The sequence below is a fragment of the Phalacrocorax aristotelis genome, chromosome 1 (genome assembly GCF_949628215.1).
Source record: "Phalacrocorax aristotelis chromosome 1, bGulAri2.1, whole genome shotgun sequence".
NCBI classification, from domain to species: domain Eukaryota; kingdom Metazoa; phylum Chordata; class Aves; order Suliformes; family Phalacrocoracidae; genus Phalacrocorax; species Phalacrocorax aristotelis.
Window position 1 is genome coordinate 192,903,610 of NC_134276.1, and position 17,546 is coordinate 192,921,155.

Sequence of the window (17,546 nt, forward strand, 5' to 3'; positions counted from 1 at the left end):
TAGTGAATTTTGCCTCCTAAAAGCACCCCCATACTCCCAAGTCACGACTGCATGGTGCAAATCTTACCCAGCCCCAAAGCTACAGGCACAGCCCCACGGACTCAGGGCGATTCACTGGGCTGGATGGAAACACCCAGTGCAGGTGGGGGACGACCCCTTTTCCAACACAGTTGCTCTCCTTGACACTAAGCCACCTGAGAAAACCATTAAGGAGCAGCGCCATAGTTGTTTGTTGCAACAAGATTTGGCTCATTTCAGTTTATGCTGCAGAGAAGAAAGAACACACCACCTTTCTTCAGGTACTCCTGCAAAACTGAGGGGAAAAGGAAATAAAAGGACGAAGCAGTTTTCACTGCTGCAAGTATCTCTAAATGTTCCCTTCTTGCCAAGGAGCCTCTCTCCTATGTATATCCTAAAGCGCTACAGGAAAAGAACAGACTCACAGCAGCCTAGTCAATCAATTTTAAGGCTCTTTGAACAAGCCCTAGAAAAACAGACACCTCATAGCCTGAGCACAATGGAAGAAAAAAAGTTTTAAAGCATTCCAATTTACAGCTAAGACCTATTTCAGCAAAAGTGGTTAGATACTCAAAACAGGATTCTTTCCCAGAATACTTACCAGTAGTCCTTACTAGAGAAGGGAATACTTTTATCATTCCTGACATGTGGGTCTTTCCCCTGATGAAACCAGCCCCCTTCTGACCACAGATTGGCCCAGGTTTTGGATAGCCAAGCCCACGTGAGGTTACCCTGACCACAGATGCTCACTGTCGTGGGCATCCACAAACACTGGTCTGGGAGGCTGGTCCTATATCAAAGGAGCCCTACCCCAAACAATCTTTGAATGAGGGAACCACCACCACATCAGTTTCAGAGAAGTGCTACCTCAAACCCATCTCCTGGATTTATCACCTCCTGGACCTAGAGTCTCCTGGTTTAGCTGTGATATGAGAAATCCCCTTCACTGTTTGAGCTGAACAAGAGGCAATGAGCTGCTTTACTGAAAAACTGCGCAGATCCCAGGGACAACTGCAGATCCTGCCCTTCTGGAGTCTGGTGTTTCTCAGCGTGCCCTTAATACCTTGTTTGCTTTTTACTCCAACGACTGGCAACCCCCACGAGGACCATACAAGTACCTCCGCCACTTGTTACACCCCTGTAGGAGCAACCCTGGGCTTAACCAAGGATGGCGTATCAATCCCCACCCTCACCACAGAAGCCGGGGATGATTTGCCACTGTGCAGCTCTAACCTCTTCTCTCAGACTAACATCTGGGGTGCATAAATGCCATTCCTCAGTGCCTAGGAAGAGGACCACTACAAATCAATGTCCAAATGTTTTTGGATTTAAGGAGTCCCTAACAAGGGACTCCACCACACGAACATTCCTCTAGAAGGGAGGAACCTTTGCCCTGCGCCTGTCCCAGCAAGCACACTGGCTCACCCATTCAGACAGCTGTATTCGTGCTCCTAGAATAACCTGACTACACCTAGTGAAGTGCTTCCTCACCACTGGTAAGCCTAAAACCAAACGACCTGGGCTGTCAGTATCTCTAGTTCCAGCTGTGGACTTCTCAACCGATCTCCCTTAGCCCAGCATTCCATATTTGTTCCTTCATGAGCTCAAACCCAGACACGAGAAGATACACAGGCAACCTCACTGGTAGCCTGGGCAGTCCTCCCATTGGAGGACACGGGATAGCTGGAGCATGGCTAAGGGAGCTTCCACAGACACTCCTTGGGTAAAACTTTAAGTGGCCAGATTTCCTGGACAAAGGGCAGGACTTTTTCCTACCCTTTCTTACATTACTTAGGGTGAAATTCCCTACATTCAGCTATAATCCACCGCTGTAATCCACAGCTGAACGTAGCAGTGTGCACGTAATCCATGCAATCCACAGTCAAAGCATCTCCCAATTTTTCTTTTTTTTTTTTTTTTAATTTAAAAAAACCCACACCAAACAAACGGGAAAAAAAACCAACAACGGCTCAATCCACTGTGTAGCATCACAGGTCTCTGTAGTGCTCCAAAGTCAGCCTGGATGCAGACCAGCTCTATAGACACCTGCTCTTTTTCTACATAGAAACCTCACCCGTAGCTGCAGAAATGGTGCCCAAGCTAAGTGATGGGAAGGGTGAAGTCTGCAATAACACTGGGCACAAGGCTTCCCAAACAGTGCATGAGAAAGTATTTCTGACAAAGATACTCTAAGCAAAATTTTGAGAAAGTCCATCCTTTAGCCTTTTTCTTACCTCCCAAAATAAATATTAGCATTTCTGTAGGAGAGGTACAAAACTAGAAGGGCAATCTTGCTCGCAGTAGTACCTGTGAAATAATTACACCCACGTGTAGACTGCTAAAAAAAACAACCAACATTCCACACAACTGAAGAGCTTAATTTTATGAGCCCTTAAGATGCTTTCTGAGAAGCAATAGAAGAACAAAATGAAATTTACAATTCAGTTTCTCCACGACACAATAAGTGGAATGGGTAAAGACATGTCAAATTAACTCACACCAGCAAGACCACCCTCCCAACTCCCACCGAAAGCATTCACCCTCTAGGACTTCAAAATAAAAAAGCCATTATGGAATTTAAGAAAAAGTAATTTTATTGTCTACCAAATCACACCTTGCATTTTTTTTCTTTTAAAAATTCCAAAACAAAGAATTTTTAAAATGTAATATTATGTAAAAACCCATTTGCCACAAACTACTGTACTCAGTGGAACAAATATATATTTCAGGAGCATGGCCAACTGTAAAAATAATCCTATGAAATAAACATTGTTCATAAAAATACAGTAAAATGCACTTTCCCCATCTCAATAAATACATTTTAATGCTGTTTCCAGTTGGCATTTTAAGCCACTAGAGAGCTCTTAATGAAGACGCCACCAAAGTATGATTTCTCCTTGTGTACTTCTACAATTATTGCAATAGCATCCAGAACTGTAAGCGTTTTCCTTGTAGTCTTTTGTTTCTACCTTCAGGGAAATCACAGACAGGAGAAAAGATTTATCTATAAAAATGTGCTACTCCCCATATTGATTCCCATTTTGGAAATAATGTTTAAGGTTTTCTTTCTTTTCTTTTCACTAAGAAACAGTCCATAGAACAAACTGTTTCAAAGAAGAATTCTCCAGAATTACTCAGAAGATTAAAATCTATTGTCCAGAGTCATAGTTTTGTTTTTAATCCCTGTTTAATATATTTAAAATTAAAAAATCAACAGTTGTTAGATAAAAATAGAAGTTTTAGAACATCTTCAACAACAGCTAAGATAAAGGTTTTATTAGAAAAAAAGAAAATCTTGCCCTTTTTACAAATCTTGCAAGTTTTCAAATCCAAGCATTGACTTGAATTGTAGTTCTGCTTTCCATGCACACACAAAAACACACATAGATCCCTGATTAAGACATTTTCCAAATGGCTTATTAAAAATGTAGAAGTCAATGTCAGCTCAAGTTACATTTTGTTTGTCCAAAGCACAGTCGTTTCTTCAGAAGATGAGTATTTCTCTTCCTTTCCCATGATGCTTCTTTAGAGGTTCTGTCTGTCTGCCTGTGAATGAATCAGTATTTCACACATCACACAGCTTGTGCCAATAAGTTAAGTATTACTGTGAATGAGTGCCTTTTAAAAAACCAACCAACCAACCAAATCAACAGTTTCATGGCTCTTCCAAGAGGCTGACAGGGTTTATCCTTCTTTCTATGCAGGCCTCCTTCACTCCATTCATTACCTGTTTTCTGAAGCATAGGAAGACTGGTATATTTGGCATACTTGATGGAATAGAATAAAAACAACAAAATGCAATTAAAACCCTTTGTGACTTCTCAGATTCGTTGCACCACCTATAGCTCTTCCATTTCAAACTGTGTATTAAAGCTGTTTGCCATGGATGTGTGTTCAAAGATCCTTGTCAGGCTTGGCTTCAGTAGCTCCACGGAATGACATGACAGCTGCTGTGAGGTATCACTCTTCAGGGCCATGATCTGATCCGCCCCGGGATCCCTTCTGTCGTAGTACAGAGCCCACAGCAAAGTAATAGTGAGGATCATAGCCAGGATCTGTGTTACTCCAATAGAGATTCCTAGAAATCTCAGCACTTGCAATTGTTTCGTCCCCCTCAAAAAAGTGTACATTTTTTTACCGCATCCCTGTAAAACAAAAATAGATTAGAAAAATTAGTCAATATTATTTGGCTTGCAGTTCCTAAGGTTTAGCTCATCCTACCTAGTGCTGGCTCTTCCGGCTCTCCAAACTCTCTCTCACCTCTTTCAAACAATGCTTTGAAAATTATTTTGCCTACTTTTTAATTGCTCCCATAATGCTACCTTTAGTTTTCTCATACACTGAGAGTTTACTGCATGTAACAAGCTCCAAGAGATCTGTGCTACTCTTCAATTCAGAAATCACTCAAAGTTGATCTGAGTTTCTATCATCTACCACTGATTTTTAAAGAAACTTAGCTGGTTTTGTGAAGGTTTAAAGGCCATTAAATCCTCTTGTTTCCCTCCTTAAATTGCAGATGTTCAAGCTTGTCCATTATTTTAAAATCTTTCGATTCTTTCTACAAATAATACCACAATCTGAAGTTAAAACAATATTCTAGGAAAGATCTGCAGACCTGCATAACCTCAGTGTTTCTTCCCACCTTTTCTTTTTTAGTGTTTTATCTGGACTCATCATATGCCAGTTTATTAGTTCCGCAGAAAGTCCCTAGGGATCAGAAAAATCATTACCTTCCAGACACTGTCTGAGTAAGGAGCATCATACAGAATAACCTCTAACAGAGGACTTCTGGCAAATTTCCAGAATGCAGTGGGTACAAACAGATTTTACTTAGAAGTAATCATACCACATATACGTGGTGTTACTCTTGCTTTTTGTTCTTGAACTAGAAGCATCTCCTCATTGCGAAAAGCCTATCCATTTATGTTAGTTACACTCTGCCTACATCTCCCTATCTGTAGGCTATATTTTTTAGTCAACTGGCTTAATTTCTGATCTGAATGTAGAAACTTCTCTGTCAAAAATTATGATGGCATGATACCAAGAACCAGTTTTATCTCCTATCTTGTGCTGGGCTGATGCCACTGGAAGCACAGTAATGCCCCAAAGTCTTTAAAAAGACTGTTGGTTATTTGCTTAAGAAAAAAAATCATATCAACTCCAAGTCATTGTTACCGGGAGGCAACATCAAAGCCAATATCGTGAAAAATGGCTGGGAAATTGACCAGTTCAAAAATGACCTGGTTTGGCACAGTGGTTTCCACACTTTTTCCCCTCCTGTACAGCACCTCTGGCTGCAGCAGGGACAACCCCCCGCCACGGCAGGTCCCCAGCCTGACTTGGGTTACCTACAGCTCTGAAGTAATGCAAGTACCAATACATATCCCACGGACTGTTATGTCAACGCAGACTGTGCAAACATTTGAGTTTGAAAGTCACATCACTGTATTACTGCCTTGTTTTGTTTCATTAACCGCTGCGAGAGCAACTGTAACAACCCACCTTGCATCAGGGTCTGCACAGACCCTGCTCCGAAGAGCTGACCACCCAACGTGCTGGGTGATGGTCCCACACACCACATCTACCGTTGAGCAGGTGCAAATCCAAAGCAATGCTATAGAATAATAAGTACTATAATTATAAGTACTATTATTATTTACACAGAAAAAAATCTGATGAACAAAAAGTATGTTAAAACATCACAAGGAATGGAAGTTTAGAAAGAGTAACTGCTCTCTCACTCCTCAGCTCTTTCTAGTCCATCAGCACATGCTCCAGAGTTTGCTTAAATGGACAAGTAATCACTGTACACTGTTTCAGGAAAGTTCTGAAGCCCTTATAAGGCAGCAGTGATACACAGAGACACCAACTCTGGGAACTACTGGACAACAGTGTAAACACAAGCTATGGTGCTTGCTGCTCAGAGGTGGTGATGCCCAGTCTTAGAAAGGATAAGCCTTGGCCATGCTTAATCTCTATTTCAAACTTTACAGGGCTTCACAGCACAGAAATCAAAGGAACACAGCCACCAAGGGAAAATTCAGAGTAATACCCTAGATGGGATAACACCACACGTACCAAAAGGCATTGGTCCCAGCAGAAGACATCAGGAACCCATCAAAACGGGCATTGTTTTCAAAATGTCATTGTTGCATTTATATCCTTACTACACACTTCTTATAGTTTTTCCACGAAAAGAAAGCAATTGATCAATGTGACAGCATCCGAAGTCAGGACATGATAAATAAGAGTGTTCAATCACACTAAAATTCTCCAAAGCCAACAATTTCAAATGCTACAATCCTGAAACTGAATCCAAAAACTGAAAATGAAAGGCCTGATTCTTGCCTGCCTCTCACAAAATTCACACTGCAGTCAACAGATTCTCATTTAGGATCTAAATAAAATTAATGTACTATATAACAATTGTACAAAGTTAAAAGATCACCATGCCTGCTCCATTCTTCTTTTTCATGTATCGTTTTTGAAACATTAACACAGTGTAGACAGAACAAGGAGTAAATATGGATTGTTTGAAATCTGGAGGAAAAAAAAACAAACAAAAAAACACCACAACAAAAAAAGCCCACACTGTAGCAAAAGCAATGTAATTGAACTTGATGAGGAACAAAAATTGTCTTTTTTTTTTCCTTCAACTAGAAGACTGTGTTTTAATTATACTACTTTTCAAATTTGTTTTTAATTACAGAGAAACTGGCTGCACTTTAATACTTTTGATAACTTTAAGGGATGAAGGTACAGGCTGGTCACAATTTAAAAATGCTCAACCACAGCAGTATTCAAATTCAGTTCATTTGTTGCCTAGAGGAAACATCCATTAACAGCGAGCAATAACATTAATGCCTACATCTCCTGCAGTACAGACACATAACTGAGACAAATTATGCCCAATCTAGATAAACTGCCTCCCTCCATTTAATGATGTTCTTACAGTTCTGCTCTAATAGGTGTTCAAAATCAGTTTCAAAATTGAGAAATATCCAGGCACCCTGTTATCCTCACATTTATGCATTTTATTTCTGCTTATGCGACACATTCATAGTTGGTAGCCTGCAATTAAAGAGTACATAAATATACTTTCCTTGGCAAAAGTAAAAGTTTGTCACTAAACAGGGACCTCTTGTTGACAACTCAAAAATAGTATAAAACTTTGCAGTGATCATTCAGAAGAATTAGCTTCAACTCCTACAGAGCTATGGATTAAAGGCCTGATTCATATTTATTACAAAGGCCATTTTATATTTTCAGTCTTAAAATGGAAACAAAGCATAGATTTCTGATTTACTGCAACATCACAGAATAAGGACCAGATCTTAAATGAGGCACTTCTCAGAGTAGAGCATATAAACCATCAGCATATTGAACAGATCTATTGTATATTCAAATTTCAAGTATACTCAAAATTATACTAGAAAACAAAAGAAAAAATATTGAATATGCAATTTTGATTTTTCTGAAGATATCAACTCCTACCAATCATTTTATCTAGGCTACAGCTCCCAACCACAAGGCGGGCAGAGCTCCCCTTGTCCTCAGACCACAACAAACCTCTGAGGTCACATCGCCACCTGACGCACCTCCCTCACAACCACGCTCTTTCTAAGGTGCGTCTGTTCCTCAAACTGCACCAAAGGTGAAGTTTGTCAGAATAAAAGCAGTCCAAGAAGACTAACACATTAGAAAAAATGCCTTCAAAAATCCAGCAGGGGGAATGTGATTACTGCCAAAAGTACTCTAAAGCAGAACCACAAGTAAGCCCCCTTTCCTTCTACAGAAACTGTACTGTGAAGGATTCCAAGTTAGACTACAGAAAGCTCTGAGATCCCAGCAGAAAATTACAGCACAGCTACAACAAAACAATTTTATCAACCCCAGCCAAACCAAACTTCAATTTTCTGAAGTACTACAAAGAATTTTTCTGAAGTACCAGAATGGACTTGTGAAGCATTTACATAAGCCAATTTTAGGCTAGCGAGGCTAATCTCGTGAGGCTCCCTCTCAAACCACAAGACTATGCAAGTTTGTTTTGTATCGCTTTCTAAAAAAGCTTTTCTCCCCCAATTCTCCAAAGCAGAACTCAGACAGATTAGCCTTGCAAGTGTAAGTTGGTTTTGCATGATACAGATAAATATATTAGCAAGTATACGGTATGAGCCTGTGAGACAACCCAGAGGCAAGCACCATGGAAAAAAAAGTTTTGCCAACCGAATGTTGTATGTATCTCAAAAAGCAAAAGAGTATTTTTGTGGCTGGTAAAACAGAAAACAGCCTGTCCCTGTTTGGAACTGATTCTGCATTAGACAACCAAAACCAAATTTTTGCTAAGAGCTGAATCCATCCAAAATGCTCTGGGGTGTGGTAGGGGAAGAACCAGAAATGTGCCCTTCAGGTTTCTTTTAAAAAACAAAAGCCCGGCAGCCTTTCTTTTTATCAGGTGGGTCTCAGGGCCCTTATGTTTTACATCATCATTACTTCTGGCTATTAATTTTCTCTAAGTAGAACCAAAAAACCCTGGACATTCGAAGTGCACAGAGAACCACGTTCCAGGAATACGGCTATGGGAATGAAATGCTAGCAGAAGAGATGAGAAAACCCTGCAGTTTTGACAATACACTCTGGTCACTAGTACTCCTTGTCAGAAATTTTTGAGCCTCCTGAGCAAAAAAAATTAGTTTGTTATTGAGTGACACTGCTTACATATGCTTGCTTTTTCACATAAGCAGGATGGATGCTTAAGGCAAATGAATGTTCTGCAGCTTCCACAGCCCTCTCCTCGAGGGCTCTTTACAGCAGAGTTGGGCTGTATGGTATCAATACTGGCAACAGTATGACAAAACCCACCCATTATTGCAGAGTGAGCCCCAGTTCATTCTTCTTCAAGAACATGTAAGAGATTGGCAGGCCCCAGAAAAAGCTTGAAACACTTGCCCATTCAGAGACTGACGCTTCTAAAGTGTAACCAGTGCTTCCTGTGTGCAAGCCTTGCCGTAAGGCAGGAGAAGCTCTACAAGTAGCTGATGGAAAGAAAACAGCATCTACCACTGTCTTTAATGTTCCCTAGCACAGATTGGCCTTCTGAGGTACCTGCCTTTTGGCAGTCTACCTTCTCTCTTCCTAGCAGAAGCACACGAGGCCTAGGATGGATGTCTGAAAGTCCAGAAGAGCTTACATAATTTCTGCTCATAGAATCAATGCCATACAAATCTAGCAAATCATTCCATGTCAGTGATGCCATTTCCCAAAAACTCGATTGTTTCCTGGCAATAGCTAATATTCATCTTGGCTTGTTTATAAAGTGAATCTCCCCTGCTTCAGAGGTATCTCTCCGTGGCTCCTGAACAAGAGCCACATTAATAGATTCTTGTAAGAAAAAGTATTGAACAGCAGTAAGAGACTGTGACAAGATAAAATGGTTCTTTGGGTGCTCTTCCATAATGCAGAGTTGCACTGTCCACTAGAGAAATGTTCATACTGCAGCATCTGAAAGCATGTTTCTCAGGCCCATCCTCCTTCCTATGCCCTCTATATTACTCTTAAAGCAAATAAATGAAGAATGCACCTCTTCTCAGATCCTCATAACTGAGACATGCTTTTTGTCACTACTGGACTACCTGGACTGTGTCATTCTGATATTACTGAATGCACAACTAAAGGTCTTCAGAGGACTGCTAGCATTAAAAAAAGGTAGATAGCAAAGCAGTCTCCAGACAAAGGCAACTTTTTACAGCATTTTTGTGAGAACAGCTAAGAGTTTTAGTATAGAATCATAGAACCATTAGGGTTGGAAAAGACCCTTAAGATCATCAAGCCCAACTGCTAAACTATCACGAACACGTTTACTTGTTTTTATAATTTTCACCCTAAGAACAGCAATGACTTGCTACCATGATCTCCTCCCTTACCCACTCTGAGTTCAAACAGGTCCTCTCCTGGTTTTAAGGCTTTTTAAAATTCTTTTAAAATAATAATAATTCTGTAATGTAACAGAGTTAGAGAGGAAGAGCATCTTCACACACGGTTTCTGTGCATGCTCGCAGCACAGCAACTGAATTACCTGCCTCCTTGCATGAGCCCTGTTAACAGGAGAGCTCCCATCTTCCAAAGGACTTCTCAAAAGCATCCTTCACTGTCCATACCACTAGAGTCCTCACTACTCTATGGTACGCAGAATTTCTTAGTTTGGCAAGCTGGAGACTGGACATTGCACCAGAACTTTTTTTTTTTTTTTTGATTGGAGCAAATTTCAACTCCAGCCTAACCAATATAAAACAACTACCTCAATGTTTAGGCATATCTCAGATGTTAACTGCATTGCTACTAACTTATCTCAGGTCCAGGTAAGAGTGGGTCGGTGGGCTCTTTCCTTCTTTCTTTCCTTCTGTCTGCCTGCCTTCCTTTCTTCCCCCTCTTCAGCATTAACAAAACATAAACAAACACAATAAACATGTTCCATAAACACAATCACTCTACAAACCTTTCTGCTGCGCTGTAAGTGATGAGAATTTGGAAAACTACTTGATCAGGGAGAATGTACAAAGCCTTCTGAAATATCCACATTTTTTCTTCTTACCTCCTGATAAAGGTCACTGAGATCCTCATGATGTGCCTGCTTAGAGCATCCAGGGAACTCTCTGACACAACAGGAGTCGGGCGGCCAGTCCATCTCTGTCATTTCCAGCCAGTCTGTGAAGTACACCACCCCACAACATTTAAACTGCAAAGGAAGGATTAGCAAAGATCAGCAATAATGGTGCTACTTCTTCATAAAAGTAGGTCATCAAAATAGCTAAATAAATTCCTATTAATAACTTTCAAAATATTTATGTAGGACTAAACACACCTGCAAGAGCTTCCATGTATCTTCTTTTGCTGTACTTTGACATAAATGCAATGTGAAAAATGTAATGTGGTGACCAATGAACACCTCAGAAACAGCCAATGATGCTGCTCTGTCCTTTAAATCCCAACTGCTACCTCACAGAAATTGTCCTACCCTGTAATTCTGCTATCCCTACTACAAGGAACTAACACATGATAATCTCATGTCAGAAGGGAAGTAGTAGGAAAAGATGATTAAGGTCTTACTAGTGAGGACTGTTCCTGCAAGGCTACAACTATGGACACATCTGTTGAAAATCAGCTGAGAAAAAAGCACAGATTTATCTGAACACAGAAAAAAAGAAAAAAAGAGATTTTAGAAGTGAGCAAAAAGGTATAGAAATCACAAATGCTGAAAAGGAAAAAAAATGGAAGGAAGCAGTACCACACTAAAATAAACACTGCAACAGAATCAACCATAAAAGTAGGAAGTCTGGCTGCAAAGCAGATGAACCATAATCGGCTATAAAAGACACCAGGACTAACAACCTGTCGTCTCCTCTGCAAAGCACCCAGAGAGATTTAAAGCCAAACAACCAGCCTACCACATTCCTAGCTGCTTTCACATAAAAAACGGCTGAAGCAGCTACACTAGATTTTCTTCAGCATCAGATGGAGACTTGACATGAGCGAAAAAAAAAAGCCTCGCTGCAGGAACAAGATGGCACTTTTTTCTGTCTGGATGTTCTCCAGTACCTGCCTGAGTGTAATTCATCACCTGGTTCCTTTGACCCGTGGGCCTGGGAACATTTGCCCCCCTTACTTGCTCCAGAGCCAGAGTCCTCTGTATACCACGCCACTCCTCGGTCACAATCAAGCAGATCAGTACCCAGACACCATGTTGGCACACACTGTGCCTTGACTTCACCAGTCCTCTTACAAATCTCACTTCTCCCTTTTTCACCACAGCTTTAATGTCTCTGTTTTTATCAATTCATTAGTCAGTCAAAATCCTCCCAGTACGGGACTCTCTAAGGAAAGCTCAAGCTTTAGCTCCTCATTGTAACTGCAAAGACATCCTCATTAAACATCCTTTTCTTACTCTCAAATCTTTTCTTCCCCTGCCAGTTCTTCCTTCCTGACTTCAACTGACCCTTCCCATCTTCCTTAGCACAGTCACAACTCTGATATTAGACCAGCAAGGGGGCTGGTGGGAAAATACATTTCCCATCTCCCAGATGTTAAAAGATACAGAAGAAAGAGCACAAACCTGATCAGGGATGAATCTTTGGGAATAAAATTGTAATTACAAATTTAGGAAAAAAATTGTAATGCTGCCTGAAGAAGGGCCCCAGGGATAGTGCTCATTCAGGCGTAAAGCACATACCAGACTCACACACCCACCATCTGACTTATGAGTAGACAGAATAAAAAGGAGAGCCCATCAGTTAACTAGGAGCTCTGAAAGAGCCTTCTCAGTTCTCTTCAAACTTTCCCCAAATCATTCCTCTGGTCAGAGATGGAATATAGGAAACCTAACTTCTAAAAGAACTTTTTATCCCCTGGAAGAGTTAAGGCACACTTGAAGTTTTATTACTAATATTCATTTTAAAACCAGCCATTATGACACTACAACAACGAGGAGTGTAGAAGGCAGCTTTTAATTTACTGAACTTACACATTTAAACCAAGATACAGTATCAGCTCCATTCAAGGAAATCAAGACCATTGGTTATGTTATTTCAGGTACAGAACAGACACAAACACTCTACCTGCGTAAGAAGGATTACTGTGTTTCACAGACCACTTGCATAGCCAGAGCAGGGGACTGGGGAGGGTGGGGGGTGTTTAACCTCATGTAGTCCCACTCTTTCTTTCGTGTTTTAGTATAAATACAGACTAACCAAGCGCTGCCAGGAAATGTTTAAATAAACAGGAAATCTGTGCAACAATGATAGATTTCAACATTTCAACAAGAGCGGCACAATGACAGGCATTTAAAGAGCTCTCTTCCTGCACGTGAGTTATATTTGGAGTTAATGGGTTTTACCTTGGGCAATTTCATGTTTTTGTAACACAATACTTCATTCTTTGAAACAGTTCTGAATTTTAGTAGGCTAGAGGGCAAAGCTGTGAATACACAAGGCAGCTTTTTGGTTTGTTTCCTGCCTGCCCAGTCAAAGGAAATAAAAACTCTGATCACTTTCTCTAACCTCAGCCAAAGAGACACCACTGGCATCTTTTTGGAAACTTCCTTTCCTACTCATTTCCAGCTAAATCTTAACTATGACAGCTCCGTGAAAGGAAACAACAGAGCCTACAGGAAAGGGAGCCCAGTTTAATATTAAAACAGCATATAGAAATGTCCATTTTACTTTACCAGCAGAATTTTGATTTTATATACATCATATTTTTAAATGTTATAATAATATTAAAAGGTGTTGGCTTCCTAGCCTTACTGACAAAGATGAAGACAGTATTAGCAATTTAACTGACTTAGTAACATTGGGGTTTTTTTGTGTTTTAGTGTCATTAGGGCCTACAAAAGCTCAAGAGTTGGATATCAGATGATGTTAAAAGACATCACCATTATGCAGGCTTTCACTTTACCTATTCACTTAAAACCAAACCTTTTTCTTCAGCAGATAAATAACATTTACTCAGCATGTATTAGTTCGGCTCATGATTAACTGTCATCTTACCTCTCTCTGGAAGAAATTCCATGCATGGGTCAGCCACTGGTACCTAGGTAGGCCATAATTGGTCATCCTGGCTTTCAGTGTGATCATATCGGACCACTGCACTGGAACCTGGTGCAAGGAAAGAAAAGTGATTCATACAAGACATCAGTTGGCTTATGGCTCCAAACCCCCAACTTCCATCTATTCTGAGATCTTTCCAGTGTGATGACCAAATAAACTCTGTATTTAAAGAAAAGAGAAAAATAAGTGCTTCAACTTTTACAATATTGAAACTTTGAGTCTTTATTAAAATATCAGGAAAAAGTTATTTGCATCCTTTGCTTACAAATTAATGTACACTGGAAAAGCAGATGCATTTTGAAGAGATTCAGAGATAGTTGGGTACAATTTGATTATATCATTACCATATTTTTTTATCTGGCATAAAACTTCAACCGAGTCCCTTCCAAGTCATCAAGGATGGCATTTGTCCGCCCCAATTTAGGTATCTCCCTGGTGGTTTCTTAGTCAATAGAAAGAAACAGGCAGTCATATGGGGCAATTCATCTCAAGATAAATATTTTAAACAAAGCAGATGAATCGTTCCCTTGAAGTCTCAAACCCACTTAACTAAGGTGATAAACTTAGATATAAACATCTAACTTCTTAAATATATAAAATTAACTGAGATGAATTCTACCCTGAGAGCCTTTTCATTAGCTTTCTGGATTTGCCTGGAGCCCCGCTTGCAGGTATCCTGAATGCACTCCATTTCAGTATCTTGCTCAAGAACAGTAACAAAAAAGTGTAGGCAATGAGGCCCTGTGAACGTTTTCTTCATACACACTCATGACCTTGTAAATCTTTTCTTCTGAAAGAAGGATTCTCAAAGAATTTTTCTTTCAAATTTGACTCTTTAGAAGTGAGGAGCTGGTGTTCTCCATTGTTAGACTACAACCCTCAGTTAGTAATTTGTTAGAAACAATAGAAGCAAGTGCTATGGCACCTGGTGTACAACGCAGTTAAGAGTCAACATATTAACCTCCACTCAGCAGCACAAACTTCAGTGTGCCAAACTAAAACAAGGAGCTGAAGACTTTGCAAGTTGCCCTTCTAGGCACACATACCATTCACGCTGAATTATGCCTTGTTCCCATTAGCCCTAATAGTCATGGGGAAAGAAATCACAATTGTAGTATCAGCTTTCGTTTGGAGGGCAGGGGAGCCCTGCTCCTCTAGCGGCTGTGACTTAGCTATCCCATTCATTTGAAGCAAACAGTAAGGGCATTCTGCAAATAGCAATAAACGTAACCTAAATTTGAAAAGATAAAAATATCACAATACTTCCCAAAGGAGCCTGGTCTTTGTCGTGCTAGATGCTCTACAAAAAGATAGGAACAATCACTGCCTGCCTGACCCCGTAAGCCAGATAAGACCATTTGATAATATTTCATTACCGCTTCTAAGTTATACTACATTTTTGATGCCCTGGCAAAGCTTCATGTATCATGAATATGAACATAATAATAATATCACCAAAACGTAACACACCTTTCACTTAGCCGATTTTATTTCTTAAGCTTTAAGGCATTGAACTCACAATTGTCCATGTGAAAAACATTAGCAGTAGAGTACTAAAAACACTTAATATCAGAGAATATTTCTACCACAAACATTTTCACTGGTCACTATAATAATTTAGTTTTGCAGTCAAGGCACTTCTCTTTTCATTGCATTGGAAGTTAGTACCGTTTTCTTTGGATAATACCTGCTATCGCTGCAATTAAGCTCATATTTACTAGACGATTTATTTTTTTTATTATCTTATTTGAGTTGAATACAGTCCAAGATTATGCACGTAATACAAGGCATCCAACTTCTTTATGAAAACAATGGAAAACAAGAAAAAAAAAAATCAAGGAGTGAGAGAAGGAAATTAAAAGCAAGTCAAAACAAACTACACCCCACTGTAGGAAGGCAACTTGAATTCTGGAGCTAAGGAGGGATATTGGAATCTGTGTGTTTGACTGCTCTGAGAACACCAACATGTCAAACTAAGGACATTGAGGTATCTACTAAATAGCTTACTGTTAGCTCACACGCAACAGAGCACAGTAATACATGATTCATTTGTTGGACTATACACTAACACTTCTGTGGATTGTGCAGACGAACAAAAACTAGAGGTGGTGGTTTGATTTTTAGCATAAGTTCTGTAAAGCTCAGTTTGCCGTTGAAATGTACTTATTATTATTTTTCTAATGAGTCTCAAGGCTTGACCAATGCCCAAGTAAGCCAAGAACCCACACTGGCTTTTCAATCTTGTGGGTGGAATAAATTAGTCATGAGGCACACTTCACGCTGAGAGCTATCATGAGCTGGAAGGAAAATTGTTTATACAAGGACTCTTACAGCAACTTGTCCACATGCCAAGGAGAGCCCATATTGGATCAGCAGAGGCGGTTATGCCTCGGTGACATTTTTGACAACATCACCCACTCATCCACCGCCAACTGATTCTCTGAAACCCACCAGGGGCTCGTGTGATTTCACGCTACGATGAAACCAACATGACATCAATTCACCCCCATGCGTATAAGATGGTATAAGAGGGAGTCTTCTTATCTTTATCAAATAGAGCAGAGGAAAGCATGCTCTAGGGAAGTGACCTGCACAGTTATGAAAGAACCACTGATAAAGAACTGTGCTTTTCCAGGCTGCCACATTCCCTATGACTCTCAGCAGCAAGAAACCTGAGTCTGGCCCACCTCATCACATAAGGATCAGTAGTGCTAGGCCAAAGGAAATAAAAAGAGGAAATTCTGATGCAAAGAGAAAACAAAAACCCCCAGTATTTCAGGGGATGAAGAATAAAAAAAATACATATAAGGGAGAGAAGAAAAGAGATAAAAAATGAAAAGCAGTTGAGGAAGAGATTTTTTTTTTCTGTTCTATTTGCATTCTCATGTTCATACACTTGAATCCCTGGAAGAAAGAGGAAAAATCAGAGGAGTGTGGAGTATCCGGGTTCACTGCGAGCCACCGCAGATGGCACAGACATGGAGCTCAACGCTGCTTCTTCTGGCACAGGGGTGCAGGGACAGTTGTGGTTTTTTCAGCAGCATCACCAGTGCCTTAACATATGGTAGGGCTATGCCAGCTTTTATCAAACTGTCACGGGTTTGGGTTTCAGTGGCATAGCAGGTAACTGAAAGCTTGGGGGATCACACTAAAACACACTGTGACTTCAGGTTCTCTAAATTAATAGTGAAGGCTGGAGATGGCATGTACCAGTGCACTGAGGGCTATGTTATTTCAGGCAGCTTCCACTGACAAGAGTTCTGTGGAAAGATGAATGTTAGCTATAACTGTCATCCTTGGCAAAACCCCCGCAGAGGGCAGCTGTGCCCATAGGATGAAGCACGTCTCTTGTCCGCATTACCAATTTTAAAATGCATCAACGTAAGCTGACATTTAAAGTAAAGGGATAGCCTTAATCGCTGTTATATTAGAATACTCCTCTGGAATCTGTACCACAAGGGGATAAATGCTGATGCAAAGTGCTGCCGCGTAACTTCAGACTTCAAATCTGCCAGAAATCCCTTTAGACCCAATACCATGTAAACATCAAGAAGGCTCCCTCCCATCTTACTGCGATATAATTGCTACTCACTGTTGGAAAGACCAGTATATTGGGCATATCTTGGCAGCTCAGAGAAAATATTTGTCCCTCTATTCATAAAAATGTACCAGACCGAGTACAAGACGTAAGGATATAGCAGCCAGCAGAATAACATTTCTGTTTAATTTCTGCTCAACACTTACCCATTTTCTTGCACGATGGTTACAAGTCTTCAGTTCAAAAATTAAAGGTTGGTACAGCCATAAAAACTAGACAGAGATAAAACCTCTTCACAAGTTTACAGAAGAGTGTTTTATAGCTAAGACGTGTTTTGCCTAAAACTGGCATTTATAGTTTGTGGAGGCAGTGTGAAGATTTCAGCAGAC

At 40.3% G+C, this 17,546-nt stretch overlaps 1 protein-coding gene across 3 annotated transcripts in view; it reads right to left on the reverse strand.

The window, feature by feature from the left end:
• Nucleotides 1-2,594: 2,594 nt before the first annotated feature.
• The window catches only part of TSPAN12 (tetraspanin 12), a 46,874-nt gene continuing 31,922 nt past the window's right edge, over nt 2,595-17,546 (reverse strand). For all 3 annotated transcript variants that reach the window (XM_075081144.1, XM_075081143.1, XM_075081146.1), the window contains 3 exons: nt 13,560-13,667; nt 10,610-10,753; nt 2,595-4,163 (listed from right to left, as the gene is read on the reverse strand). In XM_075081144.1, coding sequence (XP_074937245.1) covers nt 3,858-4,163; nt 10,610-10,753; nt 13,560-13,667 — 558 coding nt within the window. In that variant the 3' untranslated portion in view covers nt 2,595-3,857. The remainder of the gene's footprint in view (nt 4,164-10,609; nt 10,754-13,559; nt 13,668-17,546) is intronic.